We start from the raw sequence: 19,100 nt of genomic DNA, 5'->3' as shown, positions 1-19,100 counted from the left end.
GCTGCCCCTGGGGTGAGGGAACCTTGCAAACACTACGTTACCAGAGGAAGGTGTCTTGCTCACCGCCTCATTAAGTCCTTATGCCGGACCAACCCCAGGTTTCGTTGCCCGGTGACATTAAGTATGAAGAACGTTATCAGTAGTTTCAAAAATATTAAACACGAAAAAGTACTATCAGATGTTTTCATAGCATATATATTTACTTACCTCCCCCCCCCCCCCCCCCCCCCAAATAAAAGGAACAGAACGGGGCCAAGTGAGGATATTCCCTCGAAGGCTCAGTCCTCTGTTCTTAACGCTACCTCACTAGCGCGGGAAATGACGAATATATATATATATATATATATATATATATATATATATATATATATATATATATAGATAGATAGATAGATAGATATATAGATATTCCCTGGGGATAGGGGAGAAAGAGTACTTCCCACGTATTCCCTGCGTGTCGTAGAAGGCGACTAAAAGGGAAGGGAGCGGGAGGCTGGAAATCCTCCCCTCTCGTTTTTTTTTTTTTTTTTTTTTTTTTTTTTTTTTTTTCCAAAAGAAGGAACAGAGAAGAGGGCCAGGTGAGGATATTCCCTCAAAGACCCAGTCCTCTGTTCTTAACGCTACCTCGCTATCGCGGGAAATGGCGAATAGTATGAAAGAAGAAAGAAAGAAATATATATATATATATATATATATATATATATATATATATATATATATATATATATATATATATATATATATATATGAGCTGTAGATTTATGAATAATAACGTGAGGGTGGTGGGTGGGTGAGTATCTGGGATGCTGGAGTTTTGATGGTGTGGAAGAAGCCCAGGCGACGGCGGCGAGAGCTTTTTTGCTGGTCACTATAATTTACCCTAACGTGACTCCTGAGTCCGGTGTACACTCCCCACCTGCTTTCCGGCCCTCACACTGTGTACACACTCCATGTACATACATCCTTTACACTCACGGCCCCAGTACACACCCACCCACACACTTTTCTTTTGAGCTAGACAGGCCCTCTCCTCTGCCATTGTACACAAACACACCACACACACCTGCCTGTAACTAGACTGGTTCTGGTGGCTCCCGTGTAAACACACCTACACATCCTCTCTTAAGTGGACAGGTTTTGGCTCTCCCTCACCCTCGGCCTGGAGTATGTGTGTTCTCTGTGGGATTGCCTTACCTCCGCCCGACTACCACACCTGCCTCACGCACTTGGTCTTTTGTAGAGTTTCTTCATTCTTTGCCACAACTGATGACTGGTTCTTAAAAAGAAAAGATTGCACGAGTGTGGATATACTATAGTGACTCTGTGGTACTGGTATCACACGTTTCAAAAGTATTTTTTTTTTCGATGAATAGAATGGAAATTGCTACGAACAGTGTCAATGAAAGCAAAGATAATTATAGAATGAATTATAAGTACGATCGATTTAGGCGATGATAGTAAAAAACGAATGTTAAAAACTCAGTAACTTCAGAAAAACATATATTAACCCCCAGTAAAAAAAACTTAGCAGCCCAAGTGACCAAAGGCGGGTAAAAAGTGTCAGTGAAATCTTTTTGGATAAAAAAGGAGGTAGAAAGTTCGCCTAAGGTGTCGCTTGAGGCCAAAACATGAATGTGACTCATCTGAGCCATCTTTGGCCGTAATTTCTGCCCTACGGGTAGCACCAGATTTAATGTTAGTCCCATCCATGATAACCATTGTACCTACCAGCCTGTTACATTTCGGATGAGTAGTTCTGCTGTAACAAAAGAATTCTTGCGGTGTAAGGCTACATTACGAAGGGAAAGGACCTTATAAAATTCGTCTACACACAGTAATTTAATGTTAGTCCCATCCATGACAACCATTGTACCTACCAGCCTGTTACATTTCGGATGAGTAGTTCTGCTGTAACAAAAGAATTCTTGCGGTGTAAGGCTACGTTACGAAGGGAAAGGACCTTATAAAATTCGTCTACACACAGTAATTGGTGCGCCTTCAATAAGAATCGCGTGTAAGGATAACGAAGCTCTTCATCTTGAGCTGAGGGCCTTTGATTATGGAATGTGTATACATACATATACGGAAGAAGGAGCAACACTCCAGGAAGTTTGAAGAAGCACGGGACGGGTGCTTGAGACCGACAATGACCGTTGACATTCTGTTTAAGTATGTTGGGAGAGGGTGGGAGGAGGGAGAGGTTTGTCGCACTAGTTCAGGGTTATGGTGTAAGAGAGCAGTGTTACGTTGGGGGGGCTGGCTTTCTGCCCTTGTTTTCATTTATGTTCATATCCTGCCGCGTCAGAAACTCTACATTTGTGTTTTGTCTGTTTGCTTGTGTTTTGTTTGGGTTTATTCTTTCTCGGCTTAGACTTAGTTTATGTTTGTCTTGCACACAAACACAGGCCCCACCCTCCCCAAGCACTTTCAACCATTACCTCTAGACTCAATCATTGTGAACCTGTCCAAGATGTTCCTACGCAGTAAGTTTGATTATATCACGTGTGGACTCGCTGGAAAGACAAACTTGAAAGGAGGCAATATCAGAGTCACCATGCAAATCAGCCTTAAGGCAACACATTTTTTTTTTTTTTTTGCATACCTGAAAAATCCACATAACTTGAGAGAAACAACTGAAGTTAAAAGAGGAATATCTATACCACTGAACAGTTGGTTGGTCATATCGGGTTTTAGGCCCAATGACTGCCAGGGCTATTTTGTATTCAGTCGGGGAAAAACTTGAACACCTTCTTCAGATGCTCGAGATAATTTTAAGGCCATACACGCTCTCACCGCATATATTGCCTTTAATGTAGACAGGTGAAAATGGTAAAAATGTCCTCATTTCGACATGCAGAGGTTCATAGTGAAGTGCGTTTAATGAGACTTTAAATGTCCCTTAATGACGATGATTGATGAGAGATGTTGGTGAGACGGATCTTAATGAACATCATGAGGAAGATTGATGATGAATGTTAATGTAGGAGCTGACGTGACCAGTTTTGACTTCATTGTTGGCTGTATGAAGAGTGGCCACATGAACGATTCCTTTATCGAGTGGCTGTGTGCAGTGACATCATGTAAAGTGATGTTTTCTCGTATAATGAGAATATATGGTCTTAAAAAATTACTGTTAAGATCTCAAGTTGTTGAGATTCTTCAGGCTTGGGGTATGGGAGACATTGACGGCCGTTTGATCGGCCAAAAGCCCAGAGAAAGTACCAACTGCATTTTTTTTTCAACATATTTTGCATACATATGTGGGGTTGTACGTGGTCTGATGAGGGAGTGAGTACGTGGGTTAGCCAGACAGAAGAGAGAATTGGTGGGTACATGGTAACTAGCCGGTTTCGTTGGGAGGCAGGCGAGTTGCACTGATGGATTGTGGTGGTCAAGGTTAGGCACGTTCGAACCCCGTTACTTTAAAGTCTTGTGGAGAAAATAATATGGCTACTAGGTAGCTGGATTTACATAGCCGTCCAGCTTTTGTAGTGGGGAGGGGTTAAGGAATATAAGGGGAAAGGATTTTTTTCTTTTAGGGAACTTTGGAAATTTTAGGGAATTTTGTTGCAGGTATGTTTTTGGGGATTTTTTTTCCATAGTTTATATATATATATATATATATATATATATATATATATATATATATATATATATATATATATATAGCATGGAAGCATTCGCAATGTATATTATTTGTTTGAGATTTGCACTCGCGATTTTTTTTTTTTTTTTTTTTTTTTTTTTTTACTATTCTGCGCCGTAAGATTTGACCGCAGCATGCAGGTTTACACATTAGTTTGTAAGCCTTTTACTCCAACGAGGTTTTTGCTGTGGCGTTGAGAAGGCTTTCTCCATAGTATATGGTTTTACTTTAGATTTTTACCATAGATTGAGGTTTATTTATGTGCAGTAGAGGAGTTTTTATGGTAGCGTAAGAATTTTATTGGGCTTGAGGATTTGCATGAGATTAATTTGATTTGTTTTCATGAATGGTAAAGGAAGTTTTATGAACGCTTCACAAGAGTAAAGTTTTTTCTATTGAAGTTTGCTACAGTAACTTGAAGATTATATTTTAACATATTGAGGAAAACATTTTCAGTAGTGTGATGGGTTATGAATTTTTTTTTTTTGAAGTGCGCAGAAAGACGTGTAAATATCTATTTGTGCATTACCTGGAGGGGTGTCTACACTTGTGGGGCCTCATCTCTTGAACTTTCTCTGATATTCAAGTTTTTGAACTGCTGTTTACGTTGTGTGTGTGTGTGTGTGTGTGTGTGTGTAAAACGTTTTTTGTGTGTAAATTGGTTTGATTTTTCTAGCCATTTTTTTTCGGGGCAGTTGAAAGGTGGTTATAAACCTGTTTTTAGAAATAATGAACACTCCGTGGCTAGAATTCAGAGAGGAGTCCAAACGCGCAGTTTATTATCTCTTTATCAAGGTATGTTTGCTATTATGACAGGCATAGTACTTAAGGATTCCAGGTATGTACTGATAGTAGATTAGATAAGCAAACCCTTTAATCTTAACGGTGAAAATTCTTATTTTGCACGTTCTCCGTTCTTCTTTTAAGACATGACCAAGATTGTGGATACAGATAGTATCTTGGCTTTTTGAGGTACAAGAACCATATACGCTGAGTGGAGCATATGTATGGTCTTAAGATATATCTTGAACAACTGAAAAACGCATTGAAATTATTTTCGATCATGTATGGTCTTAGATTTATCTTAAACAAATGGAAAACATCTTTAAGTTATTTCCGATTGGTGGTTATAACTTGGTATTAACCGCCAGAATAACCAAATACCCATTTTGAGTTTGCATTGCATTCGTCCGTAACGAGAGGTGGAGACAGGCAGTGTTGAGTCTAAGAAAGCAGTGGAGCTTGCGTTGTATGTTACACAGACAGACAGACATTCGGACTTGCTGATAGGCACAAAAACCAGTAGGGATGTGGTTTGGCCAGTGTGTGTGTGTGTGTGTGTGGTAAACCGGAGATACAGCGATAGAGTGACGAAGTTCTAGAAATCAAAGGTTGGCTTATCAACGAGCTCAGACTCTACTTGACATTGTTGTAGTTGAGTGGACCTGGTACTTCAGATAACCTTCTGGTGAGGAATGTAGTTATGCGCTGGAATTCCTACGTACGATCTTTTGGTTACATGAAAGCCCTTCACACAACAGACGTCTTTTTCTGAAACTCTGAATCACTGCCGGTGATATTTCTCTTGAACAAGCCCACTGACATTGGTAGTGATTCATTGTATTATTTTAAGTGAATCCATTTCACTTGGTATGCCCAGTCCTTGTAAAAAATAAAAAGCTCAGGTAGTAGATTGCGTTTTTTTTTTTTTAATGCATCTCTTATGATTATCAGTCTTACATTCATATTCAGTTTGCACTCTGCAAACCTGTTAGTACATGTGGAGTGTATATGGTTTAATTTTTAACTCTGTATATGTACTAGAGTATTAAAAAAAAAAAGAGGAGACTGTAGTGGTGTATGTAGCCAAGGTAACTAGTTACGTTAGGTTTGATTAGACAAACCGGTAGACGCTGATTGAATATAGGTAGCGAGGCGGGTTTTATCTTGCCAAGGAGGAAATTTGTCTTTGGTAAATCTTGTAGATATTGTAATGGGGTCGGGGTGACGTATCCAAGTATAAAATAGTTACTATTTAGCTCAACGAGAGTGCTTTTAGATGCATCAGCAGATTGGCGTCGCCTGCTTATCTGTGATGGACGTGCTAGACTTTGTGGCCTGGCGGTGCAGTAAGGCTAGCTGCTGGCGATGTTGGTTGGTCGTCTGGTGGCGTCAGGCTTGTATTTGGGCCTGTTGGTTAGTGGTTTAGTAGCGTGGTAGTACACTGGTGATTAGTTTGTGGCATAGTAGTGTTAATAGTTACGTCAGGGTTCTCTGCAGTTAGATAGTGACAGCTTCGTGCTTGTATTAACATGTGGGTAGTGGCGGTGGTGGTGGTTCATTGGAAAGAACCTAGTTGCTGTGGGTAAGTGGAGGAAGACATGCGAGGTGAAGCTGGGAGGTGGAGGGCTTAATGGGCTTCGTCAATCACTGCCCGATCCATGGACGAGGCTACGAGCGTGATCAATCACGGTGGTGTGTAGGGGGAAGCAGTGCCGCTCAGAGGGAGGCAAATGAAGTGGAAATGACAGTGGAGCAATGGAGTGGAATGTGAATGAAGGGGGGGGGGGGATATGAAGTGGAAACTACAGTGGAGTATTGAAGTGGAATGTGAAGTTAAGGGGGGAAGGGATATGAAGTGGAATGAGATGAAAATGGAATGCAAGGTACGGGGGTGGGGAAATGACGTGACAGAACCGTGGGAAAGGGGGAAGATGAAGAGAATGAGATAGTGGGAAAGTAGAAGAGGAAGGGTGAGGAAGGATATGTGATGGCAAGGAGGCAGATGGAAGAGTTTGTGTATTTATTGAACCAGTGACATTGAGAGAAGTTGACTGGCAGTTCTGCAGTCTCATAGGTAAAATTATGCAGGTCTGTTTCTTTTATGGTTAAGATTTTTGTAATATGGGGAGATAGTTTTACATTTGTGTTTACTGTTTGTTTTACATATAAAATTATGTGTTTTACACTCATGTCGCCCCGTCTCCGTTTAACATTGGACATGTGCACACATAAGGTTGGGAAAGTTATTAGTAGGTAGATACGCTCTTAATGTGTGGACTATTATGTAGACTTTATCTCGTTTAAATAAAAAAAAAATTCATGCAATCCACCAAACTTGAAAATGGAGCTATAAGGAGTTCTACTCGTAACTATTTGGTATATATTTACCCTAGTTCTTGTCTTTACTCCTTTTTATTAAAAAGTACAATAGTTTGCTGATGACATGGTATTTTATTTTATTGAGTTTTTTAACGTTGAGGCTGGATAGTAAAGTAACATCATTCAGATACAACTTTGGCAAGGATATTTCGCTAACGTCAGGGATCCTGTCCAGGCTTCAGCTGCAGTGCCGGCCCCCACGGACGTATCAGTAGTTGAACGAGAACTCGGGAGTAAGTTCACTAATTGGTTACAAAGTGTGTTGCCAGGGTCACTCAGCTAGTGGTATACGAGTGTATCTGGCTTCTTGAAGTATTAAGGATGGGAGGTTTTAGTAGACTTGTCATTTTTACCAGTGATAAGTATATGGAGGTTTTTGGAGACTTCATTCCTGCCAGTAATAAGGATTGAAGGTTTCTAAAGACACTTTATTGTGACTAATACAAAGTATTGAAGGTTATGTAGACTTCATGCTTGCCTCTTATAAGGGTTGGTGGGTGGCTTACTTCGTACGAGTAATAAGACGAATTCGTATTATTAACGAGGATTTATTGTGGACCTTAATTCTCATCCGTGACAAATGGAAATTTTTGTATTCCCTTTTTTCTTTACTGGCGATACAAAGGGAAGGTTTTGAGATCAGATATGACATCTGTTCAGTTAAATAGGGTGTTTCCTCACTTCGCATTTTATAACGGTGTGGGAGATAAAATTTTCTTGGTTTGCTTTTTTGAAGCACTTTGGTCTCAGACCTGGTTTAAGATAAGAGCCAATACACACTTTTTACAAGGAAATTCAGAAACCTTTCTGAAAATTGATCCTAGAACTGGTCTAAGATATGAAACATCACTGTGTAGAGAGGAAAAAACTAAACATTATAAATAAGATTTTACAAAAATACCAGTTTAGCCACGCATCAGGCTAGCAGTGGATATTATGTACTTTTGTTCTGCAGTTGCATTTTAATGTTTACAGAATAGAATGAAAAGTGCAAGGTATTTTACAGGGCATTGTGTTGACTTCTGTGTATAAGACAATTTTGGTGAGATATTTAGGTAAGGGAAAATTAGTTAAGTAATATAAAGGTAGGTTAAATCCCTTTAAAAAATAACCAATGATATATTCCCTTATCCATCCATAGTAGCTCATGTTTATAAGGGATTTATACCAACATTAAAGTGGTGAGCTGCTGGGGAGTGTGTGGGAATGGGGCTGCTCATGGAGTGGTTGGACGGTGGCGCGTGCGGTGATTTGATCTGTAGTCTGTTTGCGGACATTTGACGGTACTTAACGCGATGCTTCATCTTGGGTGCTTCAGGATGATTTCGACTGAAATAATGAATATTACGATAAATCTCATCTAATTAAGATCAGGAAACGTTGTCATCGGTTCAGTTTAATGTTTGCAAGTGTTTCATCCATGTTCATGGTAATCAGCCCCACATTTTCCTAGAATGTTCCTCACTTGTATTGCTTTTAGATGATTAATATACTGTAACTACCAACTCAAAACGAAATTGCTCAATATCTCAAAGACTAGTTTTGATGCTCACAGAGTACCATTTTCCCCACAAAAGAATACCACTGATGTTTCATTCTCTGTATGATGTTAACATCTTGTGTCAGAATAACATTATTATATATCCATTAATGGTCATAATTTCTCCCAATAAATAAATTTCTAGGTATAAAGTAAAAGAGAATTTTTTTCTGCAGAGTGTGTGTTGAGTTTATTGTTGGTTGACCCAGGAAGCTGTGTTAAGCAGAGAAGATGCCAGGCCAGTGCCCACGGTGCCAGAAGGCAGTGTACTTTGCTGAGGAGAAGATAGTCCTTGGTCGGCCCTATCACAAGATGTGCATCAAGTGTGGTAAGTATGACATGAGTAGATGGTCTCTCTCTCAGTGCAGGGCCATGAAGAAATTCGTCATAGTTATTCACAGGTAGAAAGTCGTGTGGTGTACTCAAAGATGGAACATTCTCAGTGTAAAAAAAACATGTTGGCACCTCTAACACCCTCCTCCAGAGCCTCCTTTCACTTAAGATCTTAGATAATCACACAAAGATCTTGTGGAAGTGTTTGTCATAGAGAGTGTCTGTGTTGGTGTTGGATACAGGAACAAAACACTTTTCTTCTATTGCATATATATGTATAAAATTTCATTTACAGTCTGGGTCCTTTGTAGACAGTAGGAGGAATATCTCAGTCTTTAGCTGTAAAGTTCATTCCCTCTGCTGTTATGATATCCATGTCAAGAGCTACCTGCTTACATTCACACCACTAGATGGGTCATGTCACCATTTAATGTTCTTAATTGAGAAATAGCAGTATACAGATTAATGACATCTGATACACAAAATATGTACATTTATTTCAAGAGCAGATGGGAGATAGTATTAAAGGGAATGTCTTTGGCTCTAACTTTTAATTCTGTTACAAATTAAGTTTTTTTTCAAAATTATGTATGTTATAGATCATGACTTAGAATTTGTCTCAAACCCATGAAGTGACCAAATAACATATGAATATGATAATGCACTCAAGACCCAAAATACATTACCAGTATTTTAATAGTGATATCATAAGATACATTTATACTTAATTATTGATAATCCAGTAAAGCACAAATACTAAGAAATTTGATTACATGGACATATTTGAGTTTTATAATCATATGTTTAAGAACTTTCACCTGTTCATTACTCTCACAAATGAAGTTTTACTGCTTCTTGTTAGTAATCTTAAGAATTGTATATGTGGTAAGACGTCCAAGGGGATAGAATGTACTGTACATAAGAAATACATGCCAGTTTTCAGCAGTGCATTAATGTTATTATTCTCTGCTTTATATTATCTTGCATTTTCTGTGGAATGTGAATGATTTTATGTGAATGTTGAAGCTTCTGATATTTTGGGTGACTGTTGTGTCACTATTGTCATTATTTTTTTTAGACATTGAATGAACTTGATCATTTATCTTTTTAAATGATTACAGATCTTTTGTTTTTTATTGAGACAAAACATCTTACCCAACAGCAAACTGCAACAAACTCTTGGACAGTAGTACCTTCACTGAGCATGATGAGGAGATGTACTGCAAGAGCTGTTATGGTCGTCTCTTTGGCCCAAAAGGCTATGGATATGGTGTTGGTGCAGGCGTTCTTTCCATGGATGATGGAACAAAGTACCAGGTTTGTGCAATTGTCCTCAGGGTTACAGGGAAGCATTTTGGCTTGGAGATTGGAACTTGGAAAAGAATTGTGTGTCATTGCTTGTTGTTAAATGCAAATGAATGTTTGGATTTTGGATAATGAATTGTGTGCCCAAATCAGATCCACCATGTTATTGGTGTGGTGCATTTTTACATGAGTATAGTTGATGTGTATATAGATTATATTAGTCTTTACACATTATGATCTACCCTAGTTACATGGAAAAGAATTAGATAGTAAAAGAATACACTTCCATGAAAAACTTAGTTTATTTCATCACCAGTAGCCTTAGAAATGGATAGTTTATATCATCAATGGTAGCCTTAGAACAGGAATTTGTCAATGAGTCTGATTTTTTATACTGTATTTTAGTTGATGCCTTGCCTTTCTCTAAGGTAGTTAGTAAAAAGTTAATGTTAAATTGTTGCTGATATCTTTGATACGAAAAAATGAATTGATGCTTCTCACTGTATACTTGTATATATGTAAGTAGAAAGGTAAGTTTTAAACTATTTGCAAAATGCATTTACAAAAACCTAAAGAAAACAAATGGTGCATGTTTGTTTTCATGGAAAACATGTCTTTTCACGCTGTGCTTCTTGTTTCTATGAACGTTTTATTGCAGTTCCCACTATACATTACTTTTGTTTTAAATTTGAGTGTCACTGATGATTTCATTAAAAGGATCAGAAGTGACATGTAGCCAAAGATGCTGTAATCTAAAAAAAAGTGCATTATCACTGGTTGGATGTTGGAATTGATGAACATTGGTTTTCATAGCATGCACAATATAGCACTTAGGATCGATAATGATTTATGTTAGTTGTTTAAGAGTTGTGTAACAAATAATGCTTAAAGTTGCTGTTTTTCTGAAATAAGTAAATGATGATTTAAGACAATTTTGACACAGTCGTACTTTTTTGGATTTTGAAAGAGAATGTGTCATTGCTCATATCTTGTGCCTTCACCAAATTATGGTCTTGTAGACTACAGCTAACTGCAAAATTACTGTATATTAATGTTCCTGCCTTAATTGCACCAAATTTTCCAGAATGGTCCTCCCAAGAGCAACATCCCAGCAACCATGGAAGCTTATGTAGCACCTTTGAAGCAACCAGCACCTGCAGTAAAACCTGTACGATCCAAATGGGGAGGTGCAGACTATTGTGTCAGATGTTGTGAGTTTTTGTGGTTCTGCAGTCATGATTATGTATTTCATAATTGTTTGCTGTTTCCTGAGTTAGCAAGGTAGGGTAGGAACAAATCAAGGAATGGCCTTATTTGCTTTTATCCATTCTGTAGCAGTTATGTGTAATGACAGGGTGTGATCAAAAGGTTCTAAAACTTTGCCCTTATTTCAAAGAATAGTGTACATACAACATTTTTATAAGTAGGCTCCTTCAGAGTAATCTCCTTGTGATATATGTGTCCCAATGTTTTTTCCACTTTGAGAGGCAATGCTGGAAGTCTTCAACTGAACTGCTTGCATTCCAGTTTCATATCATTATGGTTACTTGGAATGTCATCATATCTTCTATGTTTCAGCCTCATGTTGATTTCTGTGATCAGGAAAAAAATTGTATGGGATGAAGTCAGGTGAATATGGAGAGTGTGGTATGCCAGGAATGTTTTTGCCAAATACTGATGAATGGAGAAAGCAGTGTGTGTTGTCATGGTGAGGAAACCATCACCCACTTTCAGACATCTGCTGGCAGTTTCTCCTAATTTCATCCCTCAGTTGAATCAGACCCTCTTAATGAGAGGCCTTGTTTATTGCCTACGTTTACACATCAGGATAGCACACTACCTCCACAGTGCCATCTTTAATAGACAAAATCTATTTGATCACACCTTGTGAGATGGTTTGATCGAGTGAATAATGAAAGGGTAAAAGAATGTGTGGCAATAAAAAGAGTGTGGTTGAGAGAGCAGAAGAGGGTGTGTTGAAATGATTTGGACATATGGGGAGAATGAGTGAGGAAAGGTCAACAAAGAGGATATATGTGTCTGTGGCTCACTTTAGCTTCCGTAATTCCATCCACTGTTATGACCACTCTTAGGTTTCTGAAACACTACTTTCTCCAGCTTCTTTCCATTCAGCCTTATTCTCAACCAGTCTGTCGCTCTTCCCTTCAAAACTTTATAACTTCCATATATTCACATTGGCTCTCAATTTTCTCCTTTTCATACACTTCTGAACTCAGACACTAGTTTTTGCAATCTCTCAAACCATAGCTGCTGTGGTTATTTGATCAGTCAGGAATGAGGAACTCAACCTTATTCTCATTATAGTTAGCCAAAGAATTCTGCTTGATTTTTTGTTGGTGCATGCACAAGCTTTTACTTATACTTTAAAATATGATAACTATCTAGACATCCTTAACCATTTTTCCAACAATTTTTGGGTGATATCTCTAAGACATGAAAGGTTATCTTGATTTGGTGTGGCTAATGTGACGGAATAACCCACATCGGTCACAGAATCAAAGAAAACACTATGTTTATGCTGATAGATATTGGCATTTTATGGAACATTGGAGCAGAATGTTACTACTGTTCTGTGGTAAAGGAAGAGCATCCAAGTAGATATGGTAGGTTGTGATAGAGTTTCAAAACTTAGTAAACAGCTATAGTTTTAAATACATAGTATGAGGTACTTTCATGATATTGAAGTGATTATTCTATTTGTTTATAGCCAAGCAAGTGTTCATGGCAGAACGTAAAATGGCAGCAGGAGGGGCATGGCATAAAGCATGTTTCAACTGTCGCGAATGTCACAAACGTCTTGACTCTCACTCCATCCGTGAGCGTGATCAGGACATCTATTGCAACCGTAAGTAGTCTGTTGGCATTGAATTTTAGACATAAGATTTGTATTTAAAGGAGAATCTAATTTTATTTGGATTTATTCTAGAAATCAATGAAAGTGCATCTTAGAATATTTTTTAGGTTAGAGGAAGCCTTCAGGGTTTAATTTTTGTAGTTTGAATGTAGTAGAAAAGCTTAAGACTCAGTTGAATATGTATCCATCTCTGTCCAATAAGCGATTATCATTTTGAAAATAGGAGTATCCATATTGATTAACTCGTATGTTACATCTTTGATTTGCTTTGATGATGAAATCCCTGTAGGAGTGTATGAAAAGTTTCCAAATATTGTTTTTCATTTTATCTACCTCCCTGACAAATTCCCATGTTTTTTTTCATATGTTTGCCATTTCCCATGTGAGGGAGGTAGTGCTGGCAACAGATGAAGTAATGAATGGCTTTGTTCACTTGCATCCACTCTCTTATTGTCTCGTATGATGTACTGAAACCAGAGCCCCTTATCCACAGTCAGGACTTAACGACCAATCTGTGGTTTCCATGAAGCTGTAGAGTCATTTAGAGCAGTGTATTGTGTAAGGGGGCAACATGCTGTCTGTGGACTGAATCAGGTCATATTAAGTGGCTGGGGGAAAACACAGAAAGGTTTTTGGGCCTGGCTGTGATTAGGGGATGTGGTTTTGGTGTATTACACATGACAGGTAGAAAATAGTTTTTAGTGAATGACACCAATTTCTTCATCTGTTCTTGGCATTATCTAGGTAACCATGGAAACAGCGATCATGTATGAATTTTTTTTTTTTTTATTAAGGGAAACCAAACTTAATTGATTTCATTAGCTTTTATGATATTGGCATTTAGATATTCAAAATAAATTTTTTCCTTGCAGCATGTTATGGGAAGAACTTTGGACCCAAGGGTTACTGGGGATGGTCATCCGCCAAAGTGTCATAAGTTTGATGTCAGAGTTGGAGACACTTTAACTTTAACTCACCTCATCTTTTTTGTTCAAGCATGTAGTTAGATTTCCATAATCTATCTTTAAAAGGTTCACATGTACCATTTTCAAGCAGAATTAGTGGAGTGACTAATGCTTCTGTTTACCACGTAAGTTGTTTGGAGACAAAAGCTGTATGGCTTAAATTAACTAAATAATTGTTTGTTATTGATTTGATTGGCTAAATAACTTCAGAGATAGGAATTTAGTTAAAAATGATAATGGCATTTCTCTGATGATTGAAAAATATTGCTATGCAGCTTAGCTTGTTACGTTCAGCATTCATGAGAATCTGATAAACTGAACTCCTCGGTGAATTGCTTCCCATCATGTTCTTTTGATTCTATACTGTCTTCAGAACATCAGGCACAAGACTTCTTTCATTATGATTCAGTTCTTGACTGTTATATCAAGTAAGTTTCATATCCTTTGTGATAAGTGTGCTTTTAGTTACCATTTATTCTGTGTTTGCATAACTATTAGTCAGACATTCTTTTGTCATTCACATCATTTTTAGGGATTTGCTGGTTGGAAATATTGAAATCACTTGTTTTATTAACATGTTTTGGCAGTTGTAGAACAACTTTTATTTTTGTTAATGGATACTTCATACATTGTAGAGTTCAAATTTGTAGTGCTTAGCCATTTGTTGATTCCCTGTAGTGAAAGTATTTTGGTTCTTTTGATTGTAAAGGATGTACTCTTGTCGTTTTCTCTTTTCAACTCGAAAAGAAAGCTTTGCTTATTCACTTATGGTTTTAGTAAGAATAAGTCTTGAAAAATGATCAACCAGGGAGTGACAAGCATACATTCGACCATTAGCCATGAAATATGACTGGAATAATGCATCTGCAGCAAAAACAGCAAATAGTACCTTGTGGCCATTGTTAACTTTATTGTAGAGCAATCCTAGATGAGCTAGCAAAAGCAGTTCAAGTCACATTATGTACAGTATGTTCACAAGTGAAGAACAGACAGATCTAACCATGAATTTAGTAAACTTCGGTCAGACAAAAACAAAGCTGTCCCTCTGGATTATCTTGCCATCTACCAAATTGTCACCCCCTGGTTTTGTTTGAATGTTAATACATATGATTATCTTTGACAAATAGCACTTAATCTACACATAACAAGATGGTATGATTGATTTCATGCTTTTATGATAGACATTTGATATGTGAATGATTAACATAAAAGTAAAAAAAACTATTCATCTAACAGCGACTAAAAAATCAAATATGTTTTCACATGTTTGAGTCTTTAAAATGTGAAACCTAACAGAATTGCAGCCTTTAAGTTTCACTGTGTATGCAGTGTACCAATCATTTTGTATGGAGTAGGTGAAGTGATCTTTATGATTGAAAAGTTAGGGGCTGCCACATGTAGGTTTAACACTATATTGATAACTCAGGAGACAGTTGAATGATATTAGGCTATAATGTATGGAGAGATACTTGTCCTCAAGTAAACACCTTGGACTGTGCCCTTGCATGGTAAGGATAAACATGGAAACTGCTTTTGTAAAGTGTTTTCAAAATCATGTATGTGATGAACGTTCAAAATTTGCATACCTCAGATAATGATATTGGTAATTATGTAATCACATTTACCTCTTGGTATTTGAGTTTTTTTGTTATAATGCTGTGTTGATGATTATGACCTCAAAATTGTGATCTGTTAAGCTAACTGCTATAGCAGTTTAGAGCTATAGGCATGAAAGAACAAAAAGTAATTGACATTAGTACATATCCTTACTTGTTCTGAATGAAAATTTTTTGAGCAAAGGGCTCTATAACTGATGTTATATTACTAAAAGAGTATTCAAGTTTATTTAAATTTTATTTGTCTATATTCTTCTGCATTATATGTATGCATTGTATAAGGTCATGAGTTAATGACATTCCATATGTGTAGACTTACTTTTTTTTCATTGGTCAAGTGCCTCACAGAATTTTTGTTGTTGTAATGTATTATGTTCTCTCTGATTTCTTCAGTAATCCCCTGAAGTTTACTAGAAAAGCAAATTGTTCATCACAATTTAATAGGAAAATCTTATGAAAAGATATGGAATGGTAGTTTGAGTTTTGTTAATACTATTGTATAGGAAAATTTTATTCATGAAAAGACATGGAATAGTAGTTTGAGTTTTGTTAATACTATTGTGATTACCTGATAGATATGTTTCTAATACTAAAACATGAATTGCAAATCTTAATTATTTGCTCTTTTTTTAATGTATACCTTTAAAATCTTTATTTTTAAGCCCATTTCTGCACTATAGAGTTGATTTACTGGTTAGTTGTAGTTGGATTCTTGTGTGTACAAACCATCTTCATGTTGTATTGTACTCTGTAGCTACCCTGACTATTTAATTATACATTGTGGAGATCTTTCATTCCCATCTCCCTCTCATGTGATGCAAAACTGTATAGCTTACCCTTTGCTTGACGTGCCTAAGTATGAGGCGAATTTCTGTCCCATTGCAAGGATCTCTAGAACAACTGTAAAATGTTTAAGGTTTTTTTATTTATGTATTTCAGAATAAGAATTATTGGTCTAGGGGTGAAAGCCACCTTACTGACAAATGAAATGATTTCAAGTGGAGCATCTTTAAACAACAGACCTGATATTTTTAAGCTAAAACAGTAATTCATGAACAGTGGAAAGGATTTGGATATGAAATTTTCTTCCGGATTAATGGCTGCTTGATATCTAATTTCACTGTATTATTTACGTTTTCATAATAGAAAGGTGTAGATTAGTAACTGTAGTGGTAATTAAGAAGGTAAAACTTCTGCTAAATTTGAGAACTTAAGAGTTAATGTATGGTATTGATTTTCTTCTGATGTAGCTATTTGCAGTAATAATGGGGAAAGTAAGTTCAGTTTTGAAGATATGATTACTTTTGTGTGTGATTATAGTGGAGGTTGGCAGTCATATGTAAACATTTATGATAACAATCAATGCCTTGACAGTAATCTTGTGTTTCCTCTCAGATGAGTTCAAAGCTAGGAAGTTGATAATAAATCAGAAAGTAGATTTTCACCAGTGGAATTTATTATATAATTTTCCTATTAAGTTTGCTTATTAGTATAAATGAATTTGAACTGTAATACATTTGCTTTTAACGTCGGTATTTATCCAGTTCCCATTTACTTACACGTAACCTTAATTTTGAATCATATTGCATTCATTATGAATGTCGGTGTTTTATATGTATATCATCCTTAGTTGTCAATATTTTCTATGTACATCACCCTTAGTTTCGTGTAATACATTTTTTGTGAAGTACAAGCAGCAAGTATTGTGCATATCTTTGTGTTTAAGATTTAAAGTTCACCAGTTCTGTTATGTTTTGCAACTGGTATGTGGAACGTGAGATAGCATGAAATAAGGCTCTTCTGTGTACATTCATTTGAGAACGTAGTAGACTTTTGGAGTAATATTATACAAGTAAAACTGCAGTTAATGTAATTCATTTATTTTTGCATAAAGATAACTAGGGAAAATTAATCAGATATATATTTTATAGATAAAATTGATAAAGGTAATAAAATACTATAGGATTGGATGTGAGATATATAAATGTTGAAGTTTATATAAATTTTGACAGAATTGTTGAAACATTTGGAAGTTACTTTGTTTCATATATTTTTGTAGAAATAGGAAAGAATTCAGATATCAAATAAAGTTACACTACATAAGTATTCTTTTTGTACTTAATAAAGTGCTCATTAGAGATAGTAACAACAGATGAAGTAAGAAGCATGTTCTGTTGGTCACTGCTTATCAATAATACTAAGTATAACATTCTGCACATTAACCATACAACATCGTTCCAGTTCATTCTTGTCCTGTGCACACCTTTCACCCTCCTGCATGTTCAGGCCTCGATCGCTCAAAATCTTTTTCACTTCATCCTTCAATTGGGTCTGTATGACGTATGAACATAAAATTGATTTGAAACATAGCAGGAAAAGTGCCTTCAGCATATGCATGTTATTCTTCAATATTACTTTAGAACATCCAGTTTCTAGAAATGTTGGATTTTTCTGTATGATGCACCATTTCTGCTAAAAGCATTGCACTGTATCTAGTGCAAAAGCCTTTGAAAACTGAAGCAGCAATATTTCTATTTGTTCATTCATACTGGAAGATGTTTTTGCACACACTACTTTCAATTGGTTTCATACCAATGAGATTCTTCTACTTGTACTATTCCACCATAGCTTTCAGAGCATTTTCTTCTTGTACTACTCCACCACAGCTTTCAGTGCATCTTCCATTCCTCAACCTTGTATTACTCGACTTCCTCTTTGGCATCTACACTAACACTAGTGGTGGACATAACTCCCAAAGACCTAGAATAAAGAATTAATTTTGATTATCTTCAGTTGGATCTAATTTTCCATTACAGTTGCTCGTTAATTTTAGATCAAGAACATTAGTCTTGTTACGTTTACTTTCAACATCCTCGAAACTCATCAAAATGACCAGCCATCTGGGATAACTCATTCACTTATTGGAAGAAAATTATAAATGTACAGTAACTGACGGTCTCTAAACTTTTTCATCATAGTATTAGGTTTATTGTCATACATAAGTCTTATATCGTAGGTTATTCCATTGATGTGCATTCATAATCCACTAAACAGTCATGGACACAACACAGCCCTGCCACATTCCCGCATTTAAAATATCAAACCACTCACCCGTATAACCTTTTACTTTCCCAAAAGCACTTTCCCCATTAGAAAGGCTCATAACAGTATTCAAATTATCCATGCCAACCTTTCTCTAAATCGATGAATGCCTCAATTTCTCTTGTGCACTATTTGTTTTCATGCAAAAACTGATCAACACACTCCCATCTCCAGTATCCACCTTGTTCTCCATTTTCAAGTAATCTTTTAGTAGAACTTTTTATTGACTTGCTTGTGTGGATACACATGTGGCCCAACTCTCATCAATCTGCCTACAAGACCTCCCTTCGCCCTTAGCAAACAATATGAAAGACCTCTCGTATGTGGATGATCTAGCCAGTCTAACATTGCACAAACAAGAAGCTTGCTGCAGCACTACGTTATATAGCTATTATCAAAATAGTATGTTTGCATCCGCGAATTGGATGCTTATCTCACCATTTCTGATATTGAGATACGGTCAGAGAAACTTAAGTCCCAAATTGCAGACTTGTTAAACTTTATATTCGGTTTCTTTCTCCTTGATGAAACATTTTTGCATTAGAGTGCGTGTATG

At 36.7% G+C, this 19,100-nt stretch overlaps 1 protein-coding gene across 3 annotated transcripts in view; it reads left to right on the top strand.

Annotated features, from left to right (window-relative positions):
• Positions 1 to 17,545, top strand: part of LOC139755614 (cysteine and glycine-rich protein 1-like) — a 53,867-nt gene extending 36,322 nt beyond the window's left edge. For 2 of the 3 annotated variants that reach the window (XM_071674169.1, XM_071674168.1), the window contains 5 exons: positions 8,525 to 8,676; positions 9,844 to 9,998; positions 11,071 to 11,197; positions 12,715 to 12,852; positions 13,734 to 17,545. In XM_071674169.1, coding sequence (XP_071530270.1) covers positions 8,580 to 8,676; positions 9,844 to 9,998; positions 11,071 to 11,197; positions 12,715 to 12,852; positions 13,734 to 13,798 — 582 coding nt within the window. In that variant the 5' untranslated portion in view covers positions 8,525 to 8,579 and the 3' untranslated portion in view covers positions 13,799 to 17,545. Of the gene's footprint in view, positions 1 to 6,984; positions 7,042 to 8,524; positions 8,677 to 9,843; positions 9,999 to 11,070; positions 11,198 to 12,714; positions 12,853 to 13,733 lie in introns of those variants that run through there. The other variant, XM_071674171.1, reaches the window with a different exon arrangement.
• Positions 17,546 to 19,100: the final 1,555 nt, after the last annotated feature.

The sequence above is a fragment of the Panulirus ornatus genome, chromosome 19, assembly GCF_036320965.1.
Source record: "Panulirus ornatus isolate Po-2019 chromosome 19, ASM3632096v1, whole genome shotgun sequence".
Lineage (NCBI taxonomy): Eukaryota > Metazoa > Arthropoda > Malacostraca > Decapoda > Palinuridae > Panulirus > Panulirus ornatus.
The sequence above is the reverse complement of the archived record's forward strand: the minus strand, read 5'-3'. Positions and strand labels throughout refer to the sequence as shown.